This window comes from Phyllostomus hastatus, unplaced genomic scaffold (assembly GCF_019186645.2).
Source record: "Phyllostomus hastatus isolate PE091 unplaced genomic scaffold, TTU_PhHast_1.1 phas_contig_948, whole genome shotgun sequence".
NCBI lineage: Eukaryota > Metazoa > Chordata > Mammalia > Chiroptera > Phyllostomidae > Phyllostomus > Phyllostomus hastatus.
The window spans coordinates 4559003-4584878 of record NW_025333993.1 but is presented as its reverse complement, the minus strand read 5'-3'; the positions used below and the strand labels follow the sequence as shown (position 1 = coordinate 4584878).

At 54.8% G+C, this 25876-nt stretch overlaps 1 protein-coding gene across 1 annotated transcript in view; it reads right to left on the bottom strand.

Annotated features, from left to right (window-relative positions):
• Positions 1 to 1114: 1114 nt before the first annotated feature.
• DSCAM (DS cell adhesion molecule) overlaps positions 1115 to 25876 on the bottom strand; it is a 542830-nt gene continuing 518068 nt past the window's right edge. Inside the window, exons 31-34 of the mRNA XM_045852387.1 lie at positions 24846 to 24995; positions 16425 to 16622; positions 14769 to 15071; positions 1115 to 2058 (exon numbers count right to left, since the gene is read on the bottom strand). Coding sequence (XP_045708343.1) covers positions 1706 to 2058; positions 14769 to 15071; positions 16425 to 16622; positions 24846 to 24995 — 1004 coding nt within the window. The 3' untranslated portion in view covers positions 1115 to 1705. The remainder of the gene's footprint in view (positions 2059 to 14768; positions 15072 to 16424; positions 16623 to 24845; positions 24996 to 25876) is intronic.

Here is a 25876-nt window from a genome sequence, read left to right as displayed (position 1 = left end):
AAGGAAAAAAAAAACCCCACATCCGTGGGGTCACCTAGTGTTTGCAGCAGCAGGTGGTTCTGACAAGGTCCTGGGCCCATGATGCGGGCGCTCAGTGTCGCTGCATTTAAGCAGGCACATGGGCCTGCCTGGGAAATAAACAAAACATGAAAGGAGAGGAGGGTACGTGTGCAGCCCATTCCCTGGGTGGCTGAGCAGCCATGGGCATTTGGTCACGTTTTCTGTCCCAAGCCAAACCTCCGACATGGAGTCCTGGCTCTTTCTCCCTTTTAGGGAAGAGAGTCTGGAATGGTTGTTTGGGAGGATTACATCCTCTTTCTAAAGCACACTGTGCAAGGGTCATAAATGAAGAATGCGGTTCACGCTGTTTACGAGGAAGTTCTCTGTTAGGATGAGCCCCATGGTAAATGAGAGGGAGGAAGATTAGTTAGATCTCAGAGGAACACCACTTACTATTGACTGGTTTCCCCCTGGGTACGTGGGAGTGAATCAGAGGCAACAATTACCATGGTGGTCGACTGCAAATTGAGATATCAGTCACAGAGCAACAGGACGGGTCTTGGGGGTGGGTCACATGGATGACTCTTGGTCCTCCCTTCCTTTCTTCTGCAAGATGGGGTTAAACCAGGCTCTGGAACAGTGGTTGGCAAACTTTTTCTGTAGTGGGCTAGCTGGTGAACATTTCTAGCCTTGCGGGTCATGCCATCTCTGCTGCAACTAGTTACTCAATGCATCACCATGGCACGAGACAGACAAAACACAGTGTTCTAATAAGACTTTATTTATAAACACTGCAGTGAGCTGGGTTTGGCTCACAGGCCATAGTTTGCCAACCTCTGGTCTAGATAGAAGGCCAGCAGGCAAAGAGCATGGCACCTGGCGGGCTTAGAATACCTGGCCAGCCCCTCATACAACAGACCAGCTGCATCTTCTGCACTTTTCCCAGAAATTCCCAAGCAGTTTGGAGTGTAGGTATCCTCTCTGGTTTACCAAATTGGGTCCTGGGGTCAGCCCTGGTGCTCACACACACCAGCATCTGTGGGAAGGAGGACCCAGCAATCAGGAGGAGACGAGAGAAGTAGACATCAAAATAAAGGCAGACGACCTTTTCTTCTTTATTTCGCTTAGACAAAATGCAAAGAGTGTCTCTTTAAATTAAAAAATAAACAAAAAAGGAAACCAAACCGATTCCCCCCTCCCCTTCACTGACGGCACTCATCCTAATTAACAACAGAAGCAGGTCAGATTGGGGACCCAGTTTCTAATGGGAAAGAAAGGTGTGCAAATGTGACTAAAGTTTCCCCTTGCCCACGGATCAACATTCCCTGTAAATTCACAAAGAGCGTCGTTGTTTTCCTATTTTCTTTCTTGACTCGCGTGTGACAGAACTTCCGGTCAGAAGGTTTCATTAGTCCCCCATGCACTGTGTAGAAAATCAGTAAAAATGCAGTAGCCTGTGAAGATCATAAAACTGGACTTCTTTCCCAAAAAATCAGATGCCCAGGCGGATGGAGCTCACACTCAGACAGAAAAAAAGCAGGAGAGTCTTTGCACTGTCTGTGGTTTCAGTAGTTTCTCTTTTTTTTTTTTAATATATTTTGGCAATTTTCTTTAATTATAAATATTGGAATTCCGTAAAAAAAAGGTAGCTTTGATTGAATTGTTTTAAACCGTATTTACAACCGCCGTCCAGTCACGCTGTCTGTTATACCAGGGTGTACGATTTTGCGTACGGGTTGTTTCCTTTCAAATGGCCCCGGGAGTCGAGCAGCGATTCTTGGGAGCTGCTCATTTTAGCCGCCTGTCCCAGCTCCGCCCCTTCTCGCTGAGGTAATGTGGCCACGGCCCCCTGCTGCCACTGCTGTCCCTCTCGGGTGGAGGACGTGGAAGAGGAGGCTTCCATGGGGATGGGCTCGAGGACCGTGGGGCGCTTCAGGGTCCGGCTTTTCTGGGGCTCCAAGCACGCCTGCCCTACACTCAGGTCCCTGCTGGTGCCCGGACCGCTTCGGTTCAACAAAAAGTCCATTCTAAGGTATGGAGGCAAGTGGATGAGGTCACCTGCAAAGAAACACAGGGCGGTTAGTCGGTGTCCTCGTTCGGGGAGCAGGTGCCGAGTGCGCCTGTGCGCACAGGGAGGGCCGTTCAGGGCTCAGGGACGGAAACGTCCCCGCGCCTGGGTGAGGGTGTCAAGACCCCTCGTCAGAGCTTGCCGCAAAGGCAGGTGGGAGCCTTCTCACCTCTAATGGGCTGGCACGTGAACTGGGCTCCTCAGTGGCGCACTTGAAGCAGACAGAGAGAGGTAACAAGATTCTCCCAGAGCCCACACCAGAAAGAGCAGCTACAGCCAAGACGACAGTGCACGCCAGGGGTGAAGGGTGCTGGACCGAGTCCCACGCGTGACGGGAGGTGCTTGGGCAGCACAGGGCTCGAGGAGGAAGGCAGGGGCAACAGGGAAAAAGTGACGGGGCCCTGGACTTGGTCCCAGCGGTTTCACAAAACTGGGTGACCTTGGAGCTACTGGCTTCCTCTGATGGCTTTTGGGGGAAATGTCTCCAGTGACACTTTGGATGCGGCTCCGTGAAATCAAAGGCCCTTTAATTCTGTGGGACTTCGTACAGCAGACTGGATCAAAGGGAAGCCTGATAATAAATGCCTTGACAATAAATTGGCATAACACTCTTAGGGAAAGAAATGACATAATTTGGCATTCTTGTGAAAAGGGTTTTTATAACTTGATATATGGGATTCAGGCTCAGAAGCAGCTATGGCACGAGGTCTGTCATTACAGACGCTAAAGCTGAAGGCCCAAGTATAGCTTGTAATATGCACGAGTCTTGTTCCTGAAAAATGAAGGTATATAATTTAAAGAAAAATGAAACCTCGTGTCCCGAATGCCTTTTATGATGACATTGAAAATTCCGTTCATTTATGAGAATGGATGTATTGTTCATTTTCTCTATTGGGGGTTAATTATTTGCAAACAAATATCCTGAAAGCATTAACAGCTGTCATTAAAAGATAAACTGGAAAATGCATTTGTAGTGTGAAGAACATTTTACATATGACTCAGCATATTCTAACTTACTAGATTTGGAAATGTGTGACTTTTTAGATCTCTAATTTCCTAAAAGTGACTGTATCCCTAAGAGCCTAAAAAGCAAACTGTATTAATTCGCCCTTTAATTTATTAACAAGACTACGGTTTTGTTAGCAAATGCTTGACAAATGTGGAATTCATGCACCTCCGGGTCATTTAAAAATGCAGGTTGAGAATTCCTGGTGCTGTTTCCGAGACCCAGCTGAATCTCGAGCACTGAACATATTTGTCATGGGTGGCCACAGGTCTGGGAATGAGTTTCCGCCCCAGCAGCTCCCACTCAACGGACGGGCTTTATTAACCCCCTGAGGAGCAATCACATTTCGGCCTCAGCTGGAGTGCAGGAGTCTCGGGTCCTCGAGTGCACGGAACAGATGTGTGTGGAATCACAAGACAGAGCCCACGGTAGCTGCCCGCTGTCCACAGGGGTTCCCACTTTAGATTTCATAAGCAACGGGGTCAGGGTCGCCGGAAAAGATGGATGAGAATGGGGAGTCCTGGCTAATGGCAACAGCTCAGCGCCACATCTTGACACAAGGGCTACCCGTGTCCGCGGCGCGGGTCTGCCAGGCATCTCTGAAAACCCGCTGTCTCTGAGTGAGCCAGTTTTTTCAGGGAGAGCTGTATTAAGTTGTATGATGCTCTAATTAGCTCTTTCAACAGTGCGTTTTCTGATTAGCGCCCAAAATAACCCTTTCAACCATGTGAATGCTGCAAATGAGCTCTCTTAATCATCCAGGCACTTGGAAGAAAGCGGCGGCATAATTGGTGGCGAGCTTTGCTTGTAAAAGGCATTTTGTGTCCATTACAATCCCACCCCATGGGCTGGCCCAAGGACCCCTTGGGAAGCCGGGTTTTCTAATCACCCACCCGTCTTGTGTGTTCTTCAGGTGCCGACAGACAGAGGCGACCCGGCGTGTCTTACTCCAGAAAGAGAGACGTGAAATGCACAATTGGGACCTGGGAACCTGCTTTTCTTACCCCCCCCCCGCCCCCGCTCTCCCTCTGTCCGTCTTCACGCACGAGACACCGAACAATGGCTCTAACGGCGGTGATGGAGACTGGAGGTCTGGACGGCACGGCCTGCATTTAACCTGCTGTGGATCCGGGCTGTTTCCCTCACTCTTGAAATGGGACCGATAGCAGACTCTCTCCCACTAGGGGTGTGGGGAGGACTGAACTAGATGACGCAGGTGAAAATGCACAGCCAGCTGCCTTCTCGGAAGGGCTGAAGTTAGGGGCTGGCGATCTGCCAGCGAAATGAGCTGGGAACTCTTCTTCATACCTTTGTTTCTGTCTTTAGCGGATAGGTTAGTGTTTACCCAAAAGGTAGGTCCATGTTTTAACCCTCAGAATCTGTGAATGTGGACCTCATTTGGAGAAAGAGTCTTTGCTGATGTAAGCAAGTGAAGGGTCTTGAGATGAGATCACCAGGATCTAAATCCAACGACGTGCATCTCCATGAGACAGCGGCACGCATCTCGCAGAGACACGGGGAAGGGGGAGGATGCCCTATGAGAGGGAAGCAGAGGTCGGAGTGATGTGGCCACAAGCCAAGGGATGCCTGGGGCCACCAGGAGCCGAAAGAGGAACGGAAGGGTTCTTCTCTCGAGTTCCAGGATGGGGCATGGCTCTGCTGACACTGATTTTGGGTTTCTGGCCTCCAGAGCTGTGAGAGAGTAAATGCGTACCGATGTCAGCCACCACGTCTGTGGTGCTTTGTTCCGGCAGCCCCAGGACACTCACGCAGACGTCCTGGGCTGGGGCGGGCTGGGGGACGTCCCGTGAAGCCGCTCTGAAAGTTCCACCGTAGGGTGACAGTCCCAGCTTCCGTCAACCGTGGGAAAGGAGGTTTCTCTTTCATGACCAATAACTGGAGGCCACACAGATGTGGCTTACTGGCTCTGCTCCTGTGCTCTGAGCTCGTAGGAGCCCCTCTGCGGGCTAACCTGTCGTCCGCCCTTCCTTCCCTCCCGAGGCCAAGCCAGAGTCCCTTCTCCTAGTGGCCCTGCTCCCCGGGGAAGCCGGTGCTTGCCCAGCTGGCCCCCCAAGGTCCCCGAGGGTTAGATGAGAAGCGGCTCTCCTGGCACGTTCTCCAAGAGGGGTCAGACACCTCTCTGAAGGCACGTGTCTGGCCCACCCGTGATCTCTCAATCCTCTGCATGCTCCTCGGGGCACCGCACTCCTGTGGCTAATTAGCCAGGACCCTCGGGAGCTCTTTCCTATGCTTGAAAGCAGCAGGGACCCTGGGCTGCAGGTCCTCTCCTGCTTTGACCTCCAAAGGCCCCTCTATCTGGGCACAGGCCTCTCACATGTACGCCCGCCCTGGCCGCAAACTCAGGCAGAGCCACAGCCCGGCCTCCGGGCTGTTTCCAGTGAGATCTGTCATGGTGAAGCTCACGTCCATTTTCAGCCAGGACTTGTACTGTCTGTTACTTAACCCCCTCCTCCTTGTTTGTGCTCAGCTTCCCTCTCCACGGTCTCTCTCGCTCTGAGTTTGGAGATCAGAGAGACGGAAACACACACACACACACACACACACACACACACACACACAGAGAGAAGCAGAAGGAAGAAACACGGAGGCAGAACCAGGGAGGGATGGAAGCAAGAGACGAAGAGCCCCCCATAAAGAAAAGCAGGTGGAAAAGGGGACAAGTGACCTGAGTCATGGGACAGTGGGGGAGAGGAGTGGACGCTGTGAGAACACATGCAGGTTGCAGGGGAGGAGAGGGCCCTCTCCCCAGGCCCGACAAGGACGGCTACCTCCCCTGGGGCCACTGGGTCATGGATGCATTTCCCCACGTGGCCTCACTGGCCTGCAGCGCCGCTGAATGTAAGCTGTGCCCCTCGGCCCACGCCAGCCAGGGGCCAGGCGCTCCTGTGACTCACGCCCCGGGGGAATGAGGGGCGAGTTAGCCATTGTTTCAATGTTGTGCCTTGTTATTTGACATAATGGTCCATCTCTCATCCTCCTGTCACCGCTCTGCGGGACCTCTGGGGCCACTAATACTTCCGAAAGTTCAGACGAAATAAGTCGGCATCGATTTCTCCCCCTGCCCTACCCGCTCTGCTCACTGGCGCCGGAACAGCTCATCGCCGCTGGCCCTGAGCCTGCCCAGCTCTCCCCGGCGGTGCCTCCCACCCACCCCCCCGCCAGCGGGGACGTGCCTGAAGCTCGCCCTTCCCTGCGAAGGGGTCCTCCGGGCCAGGGCTGGCCGGGTCGCGTGAGAACCTCTGTATGACAGTCTGCCTGTCTGCAGTCGAAAACCGGGAGACCCCCCCTTCCTGCCAGCAAAGCCGAACTTCCTGGGCTTGCTCGATACCGTCAGACTTGCTCACAGAGTGTGAATGCCTGTCAGCTCGGAAGCAGGGCAGAATCAATACCGAAACAGAACAGGGATTAATCGATCCAAAAAATCAATAACGGGCATGCATCCCATGAGTCTGTCCTCAGACGATGGTGCCTGCACGCCCCACACACACCAGGGGGACGTGGCTGAAGTCTGGGTCGATGGTTCTTAGTCGTGGGTGGTTTTGCCCCCAGGGGGCACGTGGCTGTGGCTGAGGACATCCGGGGTTGTCACAGGTGGAGGGCGGGGCCAGCTGCCGGCTCCTACTGGACAGAGGCCAGGGCTGCTGCTCAGTACCCTCCTGTGCAGAGAACAACCCCCCCCCCCCCCGCAAAGAGTGATGGTGCTGGTGAGGAGCTCTCGTTTACATGGTCAAGTCCATGTTTCCGAGTGGATCCCCATTTCACCGGAAAAACACTGAATTCCATCAGGACAAGGAGTCATGCTCCTCGGTCTCATCTAGTCCTCGAAGAGCTGCGGCCCCAGTGCTTGTGGGAAAAGGCGAGGGGTGGGCCCCATGGGTCAGCAGCCGGCACAGTGGGAAGAGTGCGCGTGAGAGAGTTCTGAGCCTTGGGGCGGAATCCCGCCTGCCCCTCTCCTCAGCTCTGCGGCCCCTTCTGGTTCTAGTCCTTATCTTCGGTCAATGGAAGGGGGCACGCTAATTTCTGAGGGTACCTTTACGTCTCAAAGATTCTTTCTTACGCTCTGGACTATCTCGCCTGCGCACACCGGTTGAGCACATCTGAACGAGGCATTTGGGAGTGAGCAGGGAGCCACTGAGTGCATTTCTGGGAGGCCCCCGTTCCCAGACGCATTGCAACGGCCGACTTCCCTCTTATGAGTGACCGGGAAACAGGCAGAGGCTTTCCCAGCGAAGTCGTGCGGAACGAAAGTGACTCAGAGTCCCTAGCCAAGGGCTTACCTCTCCCCTGGGGCCGCCTCGAAAGGAACTTTCATCCATTTCTAACAAGGTTTGATATGTGTGCTGGGATGAAGCTGGATACTGATGCAAAGGCAAGAAGCAGAGTGTGCTACCCTTGAGTTCCAGCAATTGCGGTGCAGATCACACGGCTCAGACGTGCACTCCCACGACAGCTTCAGAGAGCTCGTTGCAAAGGGACCGTGCAGTCCGCCCCAACGGGAGGCGGGCGAGACCTAACACTTCTTTAGTTTAATATTGATACGACAGCATGGTAATGAGAACTTGTAAGCCAACCTCCCTTGGTAAATGAAGCTCCACTCCTAAACAGCAACCAGGAAAAGCCCTAAATAAGTCATGCGAGGAGGAGATCAGAGGTGCACGGGCGCGGATCCTATCCCCGCTCTTGGCTTGTGCTGACGTGCATTTGTAAGAGCGCAGCAGTACTACCATCCCCCCACTCGCTGGTGAGCTTTAAAAACCAGACTTGCGTGCGGAGTGGGGCTTGGAGTCTGCGGCTGCTCACGGTGCTTCTGAACTAAAAGCAGGATGGGGACCTCTGCCCCAGCTTCCAGGCAAGCTTGAGGCTCATTAGCAGGGGCTGGGGGGCCCCCAAGGAGGAAGGGGCCCTGAGGTTCAAAGACAGCTCCCAGTGAGACCCACAGGGACCCACACACCGGGGACCACTGAGGGGGAGCCCTGGCTCGGGCCGTGAGGGTGGTAGACCTGTCTCAACAGCCCCGTGCATCGTGCATCATCCCACAGCGGGGCTGAGTTAGCCGGGCACTGAATAAACTCCAGACAGAGGAAACGGGCCTTTGTGGAGTTTAGGGGGCCAGAGAGGTGGAGCCCAGAGAGCAGGGGCCACCACTGGTGAGGAAGAGGAGGCTGGCCCTGGCTGGTGTGGCTCAGTGTGTTGGGTGTCATCCCACGGACTAAAAGGTCACCAGTTTGATTCCTGGTCAGGGCATGCCTGGGTCCCTGGTTGGGGGCTGAGAGAGGCAACCAGTCAGTGTATCTCTGGCACATTGATCTTTCTCTCCCTCTCTTTCTCCCTTCCTCCCCCTCTCTCTGAAAAAAAAAAAAAGCAGACGAAGGTGGCCTCTCAGAAGGTCAGAGGTCTTCATCCTGAGAGCAGAGGGAGGCCAGCCACGCAAGGGCTTGGGCCCCAAGAGGGTCGGCGACCTCCCGTGAACTTACGGCGGGTGGCTTCCCGGGTCGGGAAGTGGGATGCTTTAACCTTGGTGCCAGCCGCACCTGCGTGGTACCACAGCACAGGACGACGGTCTTCGCTGTCCCCCTCTCACCCCATTGTGTGTTCCCAGGACCTTCAGGTCGCTCCCGACGCACCGTGTCATCTCACTGGGCTGTGTGTAGTCTCTGTGTGCCGGGGGGTGGGGGGTGGCTGCGTAGGAGGGGTCGTGCCTGCCTCCCCTACGCTGGGGGTGGCCTCACTTCTTTGACCCCCTCATTGGTCAGTGTGTGTCCTGCGGCCTCTTGGTCTGCGGCCTGTGACACTACGTCCACGCTGTTCTGATCAGCCAAGGAGACTACGGGAGGTATGAACAGTTCATGTCTTTGAGTGATACCGGTGCAACACCTGCTCACAGAGAAGAGAGCCAGTACGTGTGGGATGCACGCATGAAGGTGATTTGTGTTTCTGTCCACACGAGCACCGTGGCGAGTCTCTGCTGGCCACCTGCAGCACAAGAAGCTGGGAGCTTCCTGCCGCTCAATCCATAGGACACAGGGGACCCCCCTGCCTCTCCATCACAGGTCTTCAGGGCACAGACTCCTCCTCACCTCCCACCCTCTGTGGGCTCCCCAGCAAGCTGAGCTAAACCTCAGTAAAATAGCCAAGACAGAGAGTGAGCTGTCTGAGGGGCTCAGAGGTCAGAGGAAAGGCTGCGGGGACAAAGGAACCGAGACTCAGAACCAGGGGACGCGGAGAACAGCAGCTGTAGCAACGCGGCACCTGGACGGGTGAGCGGGCTCGCGCGCTGGTGGCCCGTGCAGGATGGGGCGCAGGCGGCTGCAACCGACAAGCGGGCTTGGAGTCTCAAGCTTGAATCCCTTTGGAATAAGTCCTACCGTCACCTTGTGTCCGAGGAACATCAGCCCAAAAATAAAGCAGGGGCCCCGAAGAAGATGAAACTGCAACTATACCTCCGAGAGATTTGTGTTTCCGGCAGGGAATCGAGATGAGCACATCTGCCTGTTTAGGTCTGCCCGGAGCAGGGGGAGAAGACCAATGTGCGCAGGTGCTGCTCCTGGCCCCGGGACGTCTGACCCGAATTCCTGGGGTATCTGAGGGAGTGGACGCTTGGCAGCTTGGAGGGAGCCCTTGCTCTCGAAGCCATCCTGGCCTCCCAGCCTTTATCTCCTTTCTTCCCTCCGGACCACGGCTCCCCGAGGATGTACGTCTGCCCGGCTCTCTGCCCGACCTGTCGTTTAGATCTCAGCTCACGTCTCCTCGTCTCCAGGAGGCCGGCCCTGACCAGCCTCCCCAGAATAACCCATGGCAGGCTTTATACCCTTCCTGGGATTTCCTTCCCTTCCCAGCCCTTATCACGATCGGTAACTGTATTATTTGATTAGTGTCTGTCTCCCCCAGGGATGGAAGTTCCTACAAAGCCAGGTCTTTGGGATCTTGTCTGCTCCTGTATCCCCAGTTCCTAAAGCAGGGCCAGCTATGGAGCAGGCACCCCACAGCCGTGCCGGAGGAAGGAAAGGGAGCAGAGGAAGCAAAGGAAGCAGAGAGCCCGGGGGGCAGAGGCAGGGCCAGCTCTAGAAGGGTGGAGGGCGGCCCAACAGTGTGCGTGTGCGCGTGCATGAGCATGGTGCCCGTGAGCACACATGTATGTCATGTAAGCATGTGCACACATGCATATATGCATGTGCATGCCTGTGTAGTGTGCATGGTAGGTGCATGTGCCCGTGTGTGTACACAGGTACAGGCGTCAAAGATACTCGCACTTGGAAGGAGGCCCTCTCCACAGCTGTTGGATGACATTCAGGACAGACATTTCAAAGTTGAATTCCAACGATGCGTGAAATACAAGAGGAGAAAACAAGCCCCATCTGGGAGCCGGGCTGCAAGGGAGAAGAGGAAGGAGGGAACTTGCTCCTTTGAGAGCAGTGGGCGTGGCCTCAGGCCAGGAGCTGGGAGCCTGCAGAGCCCAAGTCCTCCCGCGGTGAGGGGGGTGCGGGGGTGGGGGCAGGGGGGGCGAGGCGGGGCAGGGGGAGACTCGGCAGGGAAGACCTCTGGCGTCTAATTCTGATTCCAACGTGCGAACCACACAGGGGACAGCAGCGCGATCACAGTGAGGCCCGAGGACGGGAAGGCCAACGGAGTCAGAGGGCCTTCCCTGGGCAGGGGCCACTTACCCTCAGGTAGAAGCCCGCCCCTCACTCTGCATGCCTTCTCTTTGGTGAAGCCCCCTCACCCAGGAGAGCGTGAGGGCTCAGGGGAATGGGCCCTCACTGACCTGCCGGCACCAGGCAGCGGTCATTTCCGATCGGAAAACGCTAACTGCTTTCGTCATGGAGCGGCTGACCTGCGTACAGCCCTGGATGGGGTCCCAGGGTGTGGGTGACAGCTGAGCTCCCGGGGTGGGGGTGGGGTGACGCGTCCCCTGCTGCTAGCGGGGCCGGGCCGTGTCAGGTTGCCTATTTGATGCTTTGACTCGATGTGAGTCGCTCTGTGCAATGGCATCTCTTGATGGCACAGGGCAGACATCATGAATAAAGAAGCAGTAACGCGAGAATGTAAGAAACTGGCCTAAGGTGCCACCCGAAACCCGGACCCGGCACTGTAAGCCAAGGTCTGGCCACCGCCTGGACCGAGAGGAAAAGGAGCTGTCATCCTTTCCAGCCGTTTTTCGGGAGGAGAGAGAGCATTGTCTGTCTGCCTTGTTTTCTTCTGTTCTTAAAGACGGAAACAACCGTCTCTCACTGAAGAGAACAGACCCGTGAGGAGCATCGCATTTCACTTGAAATAGACAAGTCCTGAAAATGCGGCAAATGCGACATTCAGGTACCCTTGCAGATCTCAAGCGAGACTCTGAGGTCTGCCTCAGGTGCAGCCGCCCGCATTCCGTGGGGAACGCCCCCTCGCCTGAGGAAGAGATGTCCTTTGATTGGTTGAGAGCGATCGGAAGAGAAATCACTTTGTTCGAAGTTAGACTGGAAGATGACCCATGCTTGAGTGTCTTTGGTAGTTTGCTAATACTTCCTGCTAATTGCAGCATTTTAACCAATCGGCCAGTCTTATCATAGTCACAACCGTGACATATTCATTCACTCGATAATATTTATCAAGCACCTACTGTATGCCAGACACGGCGTCAGGAGTGTATATTCGGTTCCACTGAATCATTTAGACATGGCTCTCGAGTAGTCACCCGGTCGCCTGATATCTGCTAGACGCTGGGAGAGACACTCAAGACGGGTTTCCTATCTTTCTGGATCCACAATGTGGCTGGCTTCATTGAACTTGATCCCGATTTGCGGAGAGTTTAAAAGGTTGGGACTAAAAAAAAAAAACTCATCAAAAAAGAGAAGCTGATGATGAGAAGAAAGACGCCCAGAGGTTCTGAAGATTGCCCGGAGACGGCCATGAGGCACGCTGCTCCAGGGCTGCTGGTTCCGACCCGCCCCCGGCTGGCAGGAGGACGCACTGTGACCTTGGCTTTGGTGCCCGATGCTGAATTCAGCCGTATTATTATAAAGGAACAACAGAAAGGCTTCCAGATGGATGATTTTTTTTTTTTTTTGCTAAAAAGCCCCTTAAATGTTAACCATATAGCCATCTGCAGTGGACCAAACATAGTTTGTGGGCATTAGGCCTCACCTTGATTTAAAAAAGTATTCATACTTAAAGTCGTGAAACGATTTTAGTCTCAAGGGTATATTAAGACGATAGCAACGTAACCTACTTAGTTGCGATCCTTCCGAGACTCTGATGGATCCTGGCAACTACGCAGTGGAAAAGGTTTAAACTTTTTCCCAATATTAACCGACAATATGAACAAGCCATCAGAAAGAAACACAAGTCTTTACTTATTCTAAGACCGGCACGAACAGGGCAGTCCGGTGATGCAGGAGCTCATCGATGAAGGGCACGCGCTGGCTGTGAATCTCAGGGGGAAGCGAAGGAAGGAAGGAAGGAAGGAGCCAGCACAGGGAAGGTCCCCAGGGGAGCCAGCAGCAGTCGGGAGCCCGCCACTGCAGCCCCTGGAGTGCTAGCAGCGACACCAACAGGCAGCAATAGGAACAACCGCTGACCCCCTGACCTGCGTGAGTTCCGCCCATCCCACGCAAACCCACAGGGTGGGCGGGCACTGACGTTGCCACCGCAGAACCAGCTCAAACTGGTCCTGACCTGTTTCTAACGAGACCTGGAACCAAGTGTAAACCTTGGACACACCACTCAGGAGTGACACTTGTGAACCCTAAATTCCCCACCCCCACCCTGACCCCCCAGGGCCCAAGGACCACGTCTGACCAGAGCCTGAGCCGACCGGAGCCCATCGGAAGCACAGGGCCCGCTGTCCAGGAGGCCTCTGTGCCGAGACCCCTCCAGCCGCGCTCTGAACCCTGGCTCGGGGAGACGGACCGGGACCTCGCTTCTTGCCTCCTCACCACACGACCTCGTAATCAGAGCTTTGTGCGTTTCTCAAAGCCTGGTGCCACAGTGCGGGCTCCGAAGTCGGGCAGCGAGTGCTTGCTGGGCAACAGCGTTTTGCCCGTTTTATCGATGCAGCGACGGAAGCCCCCAGCAGGGCCGAGAACAAGAACACGCCCATGGGCCACCTTTCTCCTCTCCCGTCCTCCTCACCCTCGGGCGGGACGGCCACAGAGAGGCGCGGCGGCATCTGTCCTGCGCTTTTCTGCATCCGCCTCGCGCATAAATGTCAACAACAACAACAAAAAATACTTGAAATAAAAACAGCCATAAATAACAACTTATCCTCTCCCCGGGGAGGTAGCCGGGATGAAAACAAATGAAGCCGTCAGCCTTTGCTGTCTCCTGGCACGGCTCTGGGATGCTGTTTGGAAGATTAGTTGCTGGATAGACAATTCTTATTTTATGTATTTTTATGCATTTATAAGGCTCATTTCAGCTGGGCCGTAGGCCATAAAACCCGAAGGAATCGCAGTAATTTAAAAGTGAAGACAAATGTTTGCAACAGCACCGGTAGGGTGGCTCAGGAAATGGGGAGAGAAATAAAACCGAAACTGGATTCATCGAGACGGGCTCGGCCAGTCCGAGAAGGAGAGGCTACGGGCGCCCGTTTCGGGGCGGAAAACAGCGACCTTTCAGGGAATGTTCAGGACCGGCTGCCTCGGTTTGGACTCAGTCTGAGAGACATCTCATCGGCCCCGTGTGTGTGGGTTTGCAGACTTCTGAGCCGACGCCTGAAGCGGCTGAGCGCCCACATAAAACTACCAGGTCTGGCTGCTCCTGAGACGCTGGCTCACACCAGGCCCCCGTTTCCGTTTGGGGCCAGCTGGTGGGAGCTTGTTGGGGTCCTGTTGCTCCAGACAGTCCCCCGAGCTCTTGGCTCTGGAGTCGCTCACGCCCCCTCTCGCCCCTTTTCCTGGCTTCCCGTCCCCTCCCTTCATTTCCACGGCCTGCCAGGCCCCGGGGGCCTTGGGGTTTGCGGCTCCCTCCACAAACCCAGACCGCTCTTGCACGCTCGAGGCAGAGACCCAGCTACTACAGTGGACGTAACACGAGCTGGTGCCTGTCGCACTGGGGAGCTCCGTAACGCCCGGGCCCGAATGCTGGTGCACCCCGAGAATGCTCTCCTTTGAAGCCTCAGTGCAGCAGCCTCAAACCCGAGCCCCCGGGTTTTGACGCTCCTTCCATTACATGGTGGGGGCGGGGGTCCTCTCTCTCTAGACTCTGGCCTCCTCGAACAACAGAATGTGGCAGAAGTGACGTGTCACTTTCTAGCCCCAGTCTTAAGAAACTGGCTCTTTCCACTGTCTGTCTTCCGGCACCCTGGCTCTTTGAGGAGAGTCACCGTGACACACAGAAGCCCAAGCCACCTCGTGGTGGAGAAACCCGTCCAGGGCGGACGCGGCTAGCCCCAACTCTCCAGGAGAGGGCGCCACTTTGCGGGCGCCACCCCCCTCTCAGCCTTAATTGAGCCTCCCTGTCCGGCTCTGCTGGAACAGAGGTGAGGGGTCCCCACGAAGCTCTGAGCAGACTGCAGACTCACTAACAAAACAAGCGGTTGTTGGTGTAAGTTAAAAGCTCTGGTGTGGATCGAGGCACAGCAGTCAGTGAAGGGAACGCCCAGCCCCAACACTAACACTAAGAGGGCTCTCCCGGCAGACGAGCGTGAGCCGGAGGCGCCTCCCCCAACCACACGTGCACTCCTGGTCTCACCTGGCCGATGTGCCTTTGGAACCGCCATGTTCGCCACTCGTCCTCCATCCTGAGGTTTGGGGGGAGACGCGGTGAACCTGCAGATCCCCGACTCTGACGGGGTGCTGGAGGTCAGACTGTCCGTGTACTCATTTGTCCCTGCCGTCAACTGTTCGGATGAAGTGTCCGAGATGAAGCACTCGGTGATGGTGAACTTGGCGTGCCTCAGCTGCTCTTCCATCTTGGCGTGCTCGTAGGCCCTGGCCAGCTCTTCGTAGGTGGAGGAGGCACTTTCTGTGGAGACCATGCTGCTCCGGGCGCGATCTGTGCCGGGAACGAGACGGGGTGTTACCGCGTCGCCTTTGCGCCCACGGGCGGCCCGCCCCCTGCGGTTCCTGGCGGTTTCTCCCAGGTCCCTGCAGGACAGCGCAGGAGTCCCTGGTCTTTGTCTAAGGACCGCCCTTGTCACCGGGACGCCGGCCTCGTGAGCCTCAGCAAAGGGGGCTCAGGGAACTTGGTTTCACTGTGGTCACATGCCCCCAGCCTGGGACATGTCCATAAACCAGGAGTGCAGCCCCCTTAAAGAATTCCTCTTTTCCTTTAAACAACTGGGGATGCACATGAATGACCTGCAGTGCCCCCTCCCTGTGACAGATGGGGAGCCCGTCTGTGCGACAGAGCCCCTTTAACTGCGTGAGTGACCACAGCGCTGAGGGCCAGCTCTGCCGGCCTGGGCCTGGCCTGGGCCTGGCCAGGGAGGCATGGTGCGTGCTAGACCCAGAGCTGTGACTTGCCCAGAAACCGGCCGCTAGGCAAGATGGTCCCTGGTCCCCAGGCTCATGCTTCGTGCCTGCCACCCTTAACGGGGACAAGACCACCACCAGGTCTGAAAGGGGTGCATCTGGTCAGAGGATTCTCTGCCTTTGAAGCCCACAAGTTTCAAAGTTTGGAAGTCGCGTCGCCTCTGTGGAACTCTGAGACTCTTCCAGAAGCAATGACAGCCATAAAAATAAATGTGCACGGTGGCACTCCTCCCCGGGAGCACTATTTTTGCAGTATATCATGCAGAACAAAAGAAAATGGGTCTTAAAATTGGCTACAGCTATTAGGTTCAGATATAATTTCTTTTCAAAAATTTAAGATGGGGGGAGGCACCCCGGCGCTATTTTTAAGCCCTGTCTTCCCGGAGAAGTGAAACCGTGGTGGTTGACGGCCCTGACTGGGTAACTCACGGAACAATCGACCCCGGCTGAAGTGTCAAACGGATCACCCTGGAGGGTGCTCCGCCCCCGTCACGGAACTTCAAGTGCAGCGTCTTGACCCTGGAGATGGCCGTGGGTCAGCTGCCCTCAGAGTGTAATCAGAAATTATTGCAGTCGTGCGGGTGGAAATGTAAAGATTTCTGTTTCTGTCAGTGGGCGGGGGTGAAAAGGGGAGCACGGCGTGACCCTGAGGTCCGGGACACCTGGAAAACAGGGGCCCTTCGTTCTGTGCTGCAGACGCCGTGGGGCCCTGAGTGCCCTCCACGCTGGACAGCGTTTAGGTGTCTGTCAGAGACATGGTCCAAACATTTGAAAGTGACCTTGAACACGAGTCAGCAGGAGCCTGTGAAGCCCTGGGTGTGGGCTGTGCTCACCCCCGGGGTGGGGGGGGCGGGGGCGGGGGTGCGGGCCCTACCTGTGTCCTGTGAGGGGCTGACGCTGTAACTGTCGCTCTCCTTGTCCATGGACCCCGCCGCCCTGGGCGTGGGCAGCCTCCAGTCCGTGGTGAGCGTGTGCGCGGAAATGGTGGGGTGGGGCCTGTTGAGGGTCCACTGGCTGGCATACCGGTTTCTTGCCGTGGGCCCGGCCTTCGCGTTCCTCCTGGTGGTGGGATCTGGGGAGAGTCAAGAACCACGTCTGTCTTGGTCTCGAGAGGCGCGTGGTCAGCTGTGATGAAGGTGTCGAGCTCGGGGCTCCTGACCCAGCCCCGTGACCCCCCCCTTGCAGGCCCATGCCTCCAGGAAGCCCTCCCTGACTATCCCTGCCCAGAGCACGCCTCTCCTCTCTCCCACGATCTCAGACATCCATGTGGTTCTTAAGCATTTAAATGATCCCACAAGGGAAAGAACGTTAGAATTGGACCTGGTTGTTACGGATTTGAGCCGTGCTTCTGGCTCTGAATAGTTTCATGACCCGACAGACATCACGTCAACCTCCCGAGAAACCCCGACTTTTGTCATGAGAGGGAGCTCAGCCAAAGACGCCCTGACGTGGCTTCCTGCCCACAGCTCTGCCACCTTCGGGTGGCGTTGCGGGGTGAACTGCGTGCCCCTAGAAGATCTGCCCACACCCCAGTGCCCAGGACCTCAGAATGCCATGTTCCCTGGAAGAAGGGTCACTGCAGGTAGATGTAGTTAGTCCCGACGAGGTCGGACTGCGGGGAGGTGGGCCCTGAATCCGACTCGACTGGTGTCCTTCCAAGAAAAAGGGGTGACAGGTGCGCGAGGGGAGCGGGCCATGGGACGATGGAGGCAGGGGCTGCAGTGGTGCGACTGTGAGGCGAGGAACACCAGTAATTGTCGGCGACGCCCGGGAACTAGGAGGAGGTGAGGAAGGATCCACCCTTTCAGGTTTCGGAGAAAGAGTAACCCTTTTTCTGTGGGACTTCTGGCCCCCGGAACTGTGAGGCCACGGTCTCTGTTCTAAGCCTCCCAGTCTGGGGCCCGTTGTTGCCGCAGCCCGCAGCCCCGGGAAACTCACGTGGGCGGGGTCTCCCGTGCACTGTTTTCTTACATTGACTGGCTGCCGTGAGTATGACTGCTGTATTCATTTATTAAATTGCAAGTTCCCAGAGCCGAGGGACGATACCTTTCTGTCCTAACACTCTCAGGCCTTTGCACACGGCAGCCTCAACTCTTCAATAAAATGATCCGAACTTTGATGAAGACTCGGATGTTCAACATGGAGACCAGCTGGTTAATGAGTGTCTCGGTTTCCCTGCCTACCGTCTTGCAAAGCTGCTGCCGCGTGGCTTTCACTTTGTCTAAATCCGGAACCAAAGGCAACCAGTCAATGGGGGGGGGGGGAGTACCCAGTGCCTCGCTTGACTCTTTGGTGAGCTAAGGGAAGCTGTTCTAAGGGCACGGACTGTCGGACACTGGAGTGGACCGTACGTTGCCTTTCCTGGAACCCTGTGGAGAAGCGGAGAGGCTCGGGGGCCTGCAATGATTTTTCTGGGCCCCAGCCCGAAGGCGCGGGAAAAGGTGCAGCGTGGGCCTTTTCCACCTTTGAATTCTCTGCTTCTCAAGGAGGGATTTTATGCAGTTACCTTTCAAAGTGGCCTGGCCACTTCTCCACGCGGCAGTCTGTGTTCACTGCTCACCACCAGTGAAGGACTTCGAGAGAGAAAACCCGAGAGGCCCACGCCGCGGAGTGATCACACTGGCTCGTGGAAGTGCCCTCCCCCTGCCCCCCGGCCCCCGAGCCTGGCTGTCCCTCCAGGGCGGGGGCCCGAGGTCCTTCTGTGGGGCCCTCTGCAGAGCTAGCTCTGACCCCTGGCACACGGAGGTCCTCGAATGAATACGTGTCGCCTGGGGTCGCTTCATGGATGAAGCAACGGAAGCTCAGAGGGAAGTGATACGGGGACCCAGTGATACAAAGGGAGCCTAAGACTCTACCCTTTGGTCCGGAGGTGGCCCCGTTGCTCGACCACACGTCCCCACCCTGCACAGCTGAGTGTCCTGATGCGGTGTCTGCGTGGCACCGGCTCGGTCACGGCTCCATGTTGGGTCACGGCAGGCGGACACGCGCAAGTGGTGAAATGCCTTTCTTTTTAAACGGAGCATTTTCCTCTGTGCAAGTTTCTAGTTATTGGACTTTAAGCCCTAATCCATCACTCGACAAAGCTGGGGAGCGGCATTAACACGGCTGCCAGATCAATAATAGGTTTTAAGCTTCCCCGGGTCATTAGCATGCTCTGCCTCGGTGCCCATTCTCGGGGGCATTGATTTGAAGGCGCATTTCATCCCTGCCTTGCGAAATTTCGCAGAGGACTTTATTGGAAATTTTTTGTTTGTTTGTTTGTTTTTGCCTTGATTAGAATGTGAGCGAGTTATGCCAGAGTGACAGTCTCTGGACAGCAAGGTGTGAACGATAATTGTGTCTCTCCCCTGAAATGATAGGAGAGAGGCTCTCAGAGAGACAGAAGAACGTTTCCGTGGGTACGAGGCTAAATGTCTTCCAGGCACTGCCGGCTCGGTGAGTGCGGCTTAAACAAGTGGAACTTGTTATTTAAATGCTAATGAATCTTTTCCAGAAAATTGCCCAGCCTCTTACATAAATTTGGAAGGTTCTCATTTTTAGTATTCCTGAAGTTTCTTGCAGCTACGGCTGTGGATCAGGTACCTTCCCCATACGAACGCTTGTGGGGGAGGGGTCAGCGCGACAGTCCCTTTTCAGGGACACGATTTCTGCAAACCCTCACCTGCGCTCCCCCCCATCAAGCCCAGCCGCCCACGGTGGGGCAGAGACTTCACTCCCACGGCCCCTTTCCTCACCGAGACCACCCTGTGTGGAAAGTTCCAGGGTCCAGAAGCACATGCCGGCTTCTCTACAGAGCCAGGAACTCTTTGCAAGCAAATGCGATTCATTTCCCCCATTTTTTTTTTCCTATGGCCGAGGACAGCCTTACGGTGTCCTGAAAATGCTGGAAATATAGGTCATGATATTAATTTCTTTCGACCACAGCCTGCAGTTCTGTTCTGCTCCGGGTGAGATCGTCTCCATATAGAGAATACTGGGGTGGTTGACACATTTTTTTTTTTGAGAATCAGGTTTTTGGAGCTGTGTCGTACCTGAACTGAACTCTTCCGCAGGAGAGCTCCCGGGGGAGCTGCTAAAATAAAAATGTAACTTGGATTCCACACGGAAGCTTCCTTTGAGTGTTTCGTTAGCTGCCCTACTAACCAGGCCCATGTTGGCATTTACTGCCCCTCCACGGGAAGCGTTTCATGGGCTCCCCAACTCTGTAAGATAAATACCGCTCAGGGGTGAGGCGTCATGCTTGCTAAACGGCTAGCGGATTAGAGGGTGAGTGATATAAATAATTCCTGGCCTTTCAATATTGGGTCTGAACCTGAATCCAGCTTCTGGGCACTGAATCACATTATTTTCATGATTCTGAACTTGGGATAAGGGAGGCTTGTAGGGATAACACGGTTATAAAATGTGTCATGTGTACTAGGATTGGGGTATTAACCTGCTTTTACTCCCTGCTGTTCTAGATGCCTAGGCCTTAGCTTTTCGTGGTGGATTTCCCGGCTGTCTTTGGGGAGAGAGTAACACTGGCGGGACTGGCCATTCCTGTCGCTTAGTAAACCAACACGGGGCTGTGCACTGGACCCTCCTCTCTCTCTCTCGAGGTGTTTTTCTGCAGTGCAATGTCTCGTGCCATTCTGGGTGACAGAGTCTGTGTTTTTTCCAAGCCTCAGCGAAAAGGATTCCATCCGTGTTGTGAACGCTTCTGACTTAACAGCTGTCGGAATCCACCTGGTCCCTGAACGTCCTCTAAGGAGCATCGTCTCTACTTCAAGGCAGCCTGGTGGGGTGGGGCGTGGGCGGCGGCTTGGGGTTAGGGAGCCTGCGCCTGACCCAGGTTCACCCCTCGCTGGCTGTGAGCTCGGGGGACGCGCCCACTGCCCTCACATCGCCCGCCCGCACAGCCCCATGTGGTGAGGTGAGCGTGTTTGGGTGCGGCTGGCACCAAGGAGGGCCCAGGAAATCCCGGGGCCTGGCCCACAATTCCCGAGTGCCAAACACAAGGGAAGGGGGCAGGGAACATGTCCCGTGTCATGGGAAGGTGGTGGCAGGGCATTTGATAGGTGGATTGGGGTGGCTAGAGACTCAGTGTAGAGGGTTTGGCAGAAGGGAATGCCCATTGGCAATCATACAGGGAGACGCTGGAGGACGAGGAGCTCGTCAGGGGCACTGGCAGGATAGGTGTGTCGCGGTCACTTCCCAGGCCAGCCCTGCACACGTCCAGGGGCTGGGGAGGTGCTCTGTGCATGAGTGAATGGATGATGAATGAATGGACAACTTCCAGGTAAATGTGACAAAAAAACACAAAAATTCTCAGGTCGAACCTAGTAATAACCCCTTCGAGTGTGTGTGTGTGTGTGTGTGTGTGTGTGTGTGTGACCCTGCACATTCTGTAAGTGAAAAAACTGATTTAAGTTCTGGGCAACAATCTCCTAGCTAAGTCTCTGCAAAGCGTGTCAGGGGGAGGGACTGTGTACGTATGAAAAGGGACGCGTCTACCTGGGGAGGAGACACGTGCACTCGGCCGCCGAGATGTCTCAGGACACGGAGGACAGGGAGGGAAAGAGCAGATTGCCCCAGTCCTGTCTGAAGTACTGAACGTCTTTCTTTTCATCCCCTTTACCCTGGTTTCTGAATGGGACAGTCGGCCAGCATTTCAGTGTGTAGAGCGAGTGCCGGAGCCTGTGCCCGGAGTGGGGGGTGCCGACACGCACGGAGTCCCCACTTTCCGTGTGCCTGGCCCGCGTGGCAGACGGGAAAGGAAGCGGGCCGTGGACACAGCCACGGCCACGTGCTCCACAGGTGGAAAGTGAGGAACAGCAAATTGTGCAATGTCTCCCATCGTCGTAATGAGAATTTGTTGCAACTCTTTGGCAAACTAATAAAATGCTTAGAAACATCACTTCCAAGATGCTGTCATGGTTTAGTTTGCAAACAATACATTTTAGATACTCTTCATAAGAATAAAGAATTCCTACAATGACAACCTAGACCTTAGACCTTAGACCTCTCCGTAATTGAGGAAACACGAATCTCTGCAGATACTCCAGACTGCAGTGAGAAGCACCTGCTCCAGGGGCCGGGGTGACACAGGTGTCACCCCTGGGCAGAGGTGACAGGCTCTGTGGTACAACAAGCAGCCCGAGAGCTGGGCTTCAGAAGGTGCACGGCTTCAGACTCTTGGGGAAACTCCCTAGGGGAACAGCCACTCGCTGTCTCTATTTCTAAGTAAAAAAAGAACGCTCTTAGTTCCTCCCTCACAATGTGGTTTGGGAGAGAATGTTTAATAAAAATGATCCCAAAGATCTTTCACTGATAGAGAATGTTCTGCAGATGCTGAATGAACAAGTCTTTTTTTTTGTTTTGAACTCCAGACTGATGCGTGACCTTGAGTGGAGGTGCCTAATGTTGGCCCACACTATTTAATGACGTTCGTTCGTCGCAGACAGAGGGAATGTTGCTCTAAAAGCTGTGGCTGTCCCCGTGGGACGTGACCCTCAGGTGAAACCCAGCACGCTCAGAACAAAGTGCCACGCCTCACGCCGGCTGAGAGGCCCCCCAGGCCCAGGCCCGCCATTCCTCTGGCTCATCCCTTACCGCCTTCCCTGTCACTCAGTGCATCCCAGTGCCACTTCTGTCCCCAACGTGCCCCAGGAGCATTCTCTCCCGTTCCTGCCGCCTGGCAGGTCAGCTCCTGGCTGTGACCCAGGTCGTGATTCCCACCATCTCCTCAAAGGAGATCTCCCCAAAAGACTCTCCTCTGGAACAGGTGTGCTGTGCACATGACGTAGCCTCTCCCAGCATCCCCTGCTGCTGACTCACCATCCCATTGTTCTGCTCTAGATTTTCCTAGAACAGATGGATGCATGGAAAATGCATTAGGTCTTGGTTTAATGTCTAACTTCCTCCGCTAGAATGAAAGGAGTGTCTTTTTGCGTCTTGCAGTGTTCCCCATCACTGCGCACTGGGCCCTAGGTAGGGCAACCCTTTCTTAAATATGTCTGAGTCCGAATGAAGGAATTCTTGAGGCTCCCCAACCGTGCTTACAATGTGGTAGCAACGAGAGACCCCGCTATGCCCCTCCCGTGTGTCTCCGCCCGCCACTCACGGCTCACGGGCTACAGCTCTGCTTGCGACTCAGAGTCGCGTCTCTGTGGACACTCTGCATGTCACAGGTCAGCTTTCCCGCTTTGGGGGGGGGCTGACCATGCAGTGGAAAATTTTCCTGCTTTACTGCCTCCTCTCCCATTCTGTCTGCTTATCATTAACCTCTGCGCGCGTCGCTGCCGATCGAACACCGAAAGGGGGCTGAAAATGCCCGTTCCTTTGACGCGGCAGGTGGAACAGGTGTGCTGCGCACACGGCATGCTTGCGGGCCCTCCCTGCGTTCCTCTGCTAACGTTAGGGGAGTGTTTCTCTGTGAAGAGGGGTCCGGACCCCCAGCATCGGGATCACCCAGGGTGGCTGCTACGGTGCAGATTCCCGGGCCCCACCCTAGACCAGGTGTGTCGGAATCCCAGGGGGTGGAGCCCTGTGGTGGGCACTGGAAACCGTGGGCGGTTCCGATGCACACAGGAAACGGGGAGCCAACACCTGGCCACGTGCCCCGTTTTCTCTGCCTCCTTCCTGTTTGGCTAATGTCTCTATTAACTTCCATGCCGACCGGGATGGGGAAGGCTGGAGTCAAGGGTGCATGGATCTGAGTGCCCTGGGAGGTATACTCTGTCCCGGAGGGAGTGAGGAGCGGTACGTGGCTCAGGGACCCGCCTGTGCAGCCCTGAAAGTGGCCAGAGGCGGGGCAGGCAGATGAGGACGGAAAGCCGATAGCCGGAGAGCACGGCCAGGACCTGGCAGCAAATTGTAAGAGCCAGGCTTCTGAGTGCACCCCTCTCTGCTAGGCTAATTCCCACACCCCTGCCTGCCCCACTCGTGTCTCCAGAAGGCACTGACCTCATCGGAGAGGAGAGGGGGTGAGCTTAGACGGAAGGGAGAAAGAAAATGCTTCCTTAGCCTATGCTTGGAAACCAGTTGGCCCACGAATTTTGATGTGGTTCGCATGATGTTCCTGCACATTACACGGTGACTTACGAGTCAACCAGCTTGCTTCACGAAGCTCAGGGCATTCCGCGAATACCTTGCCAGCCAGAAATGATAAAGAATAGCTTTTTTTTCCCTCCCTTTTACTCCTATTCCAGCCCACCCACCCAAGCCTCGAGAATAGCTTTTTACATTATAATATTTATTTTCCTAACTGCAATCCTCTAAGAATATAAATTTTTGCGAAGAGGGTGATGAGAGATTTAAAAGCTAGACATCAAAGCTTCCGAAAATGATAATAATCGGGGCATCAATTTCTCAGCCTTTAAAGGGATTTAGGAACAATTTCAATTATGAAGGAACAAGAATATCTAATTAATAAGCTCTAGATACATATTAGGGAGTTTAATTTCACTGAGGAATTAATTTCCATGTATTATGCATGCAAATATTAATGACTAAACTGAGCACAATCCCCAGGTTCCCAGAGCTCTGTTTTTCTCAGACGGTGTGTTCAGGACAAAAGGAGGCGCTTTGAGGACAGACAGACTGACAGTTGAAAGCAGGCTTCACTACACATTTGATGTGCGACTTCGGGCTGTTCCCCTACCTCCTTTGAGACTCAGTGTTCTCTCTGTAAAATGGGGCCGTCGTGTCCACTGTGTAAGTGTGTTCCTTGCAGTGTCGTTGCAAAGGTGACCCAGGATGTCTCAGCCCTGGCGCGCATATTAATGCTCTTTTTCTTCTCTTGCATTGTCTACATATAATAGATTAACTTAATCTGAAATTCCTAGCACTTTCAGAGTAAACCAATACTTATTGGTTGCAACTGACACAATTTTACTAACAGCTTAGGTCACGCAGTAAAATCTCAAGGTCCCCGTTGAAGGTGCTCTCATCCCCCTGGTTTCTTAGGCACAGGGCCCAACAGCCCCCCGACACCCCCCCCGCCCCCAGCCCATTTTCATCTCACAGGGACAGGGCCGTTACTGTATTTTTCAGACTATAAGACGTACTTTCCCCCCTGCTCTCCAAATTTGGGAGGAATAATGGTTGTTAATGCTGTTGTTGAGTTCTGTTTACATTTACATGGGTGAAATACTATGTTATTTATGGTATGAAATATTTTACCACATTTTTTGCTTCAAACATTTTTTTCCTATTTTCCTCCTCTAAAACCTAGGTGCGTCTTATGGTCCGAGAAACACAGCAACGTGTTGTCAGCGTCGGCAACGCCCACGGCGGGTGCTGTCGGGCCACTCACTCGTTCCCGGCCGAGCATCCGAAACGTCCACCAAGGGCCCGGTGGCCTGCGACACCGACTGGTAGTGGACCGTGTGCGTCACCGTCAGGGACTTCTGCTTGGCTGCCTCTCCGAAGTCGGCGTCCGTCAACAGGACCGTGGAGCGGTCGTCTGCAGGACAGCAGGGACACAGAAAGCCAGACGTTCATCGCCCTTGAAGGAACCCCGTGGCCTTTCCTGAACAACAACACAATCACCTCCTCCAAATCTACAAAAACAACTGAAAAGTCAAGCACCGTATTAGGGCTGGTCTGGAATGCTGACCTTTAGGGGTTCGCTTCAGAGAGTGGGAGAGAGAAGGAGCACAGGGAAGGGTCGCTCCACTCCCGGGCTTGGTCGTTTCATTAGGGAACCACTGATTTGGGGGGGTAGGGGGGGCTTGTGTCGCAGCTGCCTGTTCAGTAGAGTTCGGGAGTGACGCGTTTGTGAAAAGCTCAGCTGGGACATCACCAGCGACGGCAGCTGCACCCAGGCTGGGGTTGCTGTTTGTTGGAAGGACTCTCCATTTGAGCGCTAGAGAAACCGCGCTGCCGAGGTCATGCTGGGGTGGCCCTCGTGCGGAACTTGGCAAATGTTTGGGGTGGTGGGGCATGGGGAGAAAGGGAAGAGAAAGGCCAGTCTTCAGAGTTCAGGATTCCTCTGTTCTAATGGTTTTGAGGAATGTTCCTTCTCTTTCCACCTCTCCTGAGACCTGATGACTCTAGAACACCCCTTACTTGACTTCTCGAAACGACTCACTGGCCAGATTTCCCAAGTCCTGTTGGCGTAGGCACAAGAAGGTTCGAGAGAGGCGGAGCCTGGGTTCAGGTGTGCGGGGAGCGTCTTAGCACTTGGAGGAGCCATAGGTTGGGCCACGTGTCATCATTCGGTTGTCTCAAGATTTCTGTGACCTCGCTGTGATCTTCTTCACACTTTCTTAGGAGCCGTCTTCCTCCGAGGGAGACTTTGGTTAGGCTGCATGGGTTTTTCATGAACCCAGGCCCCGTGGCCTG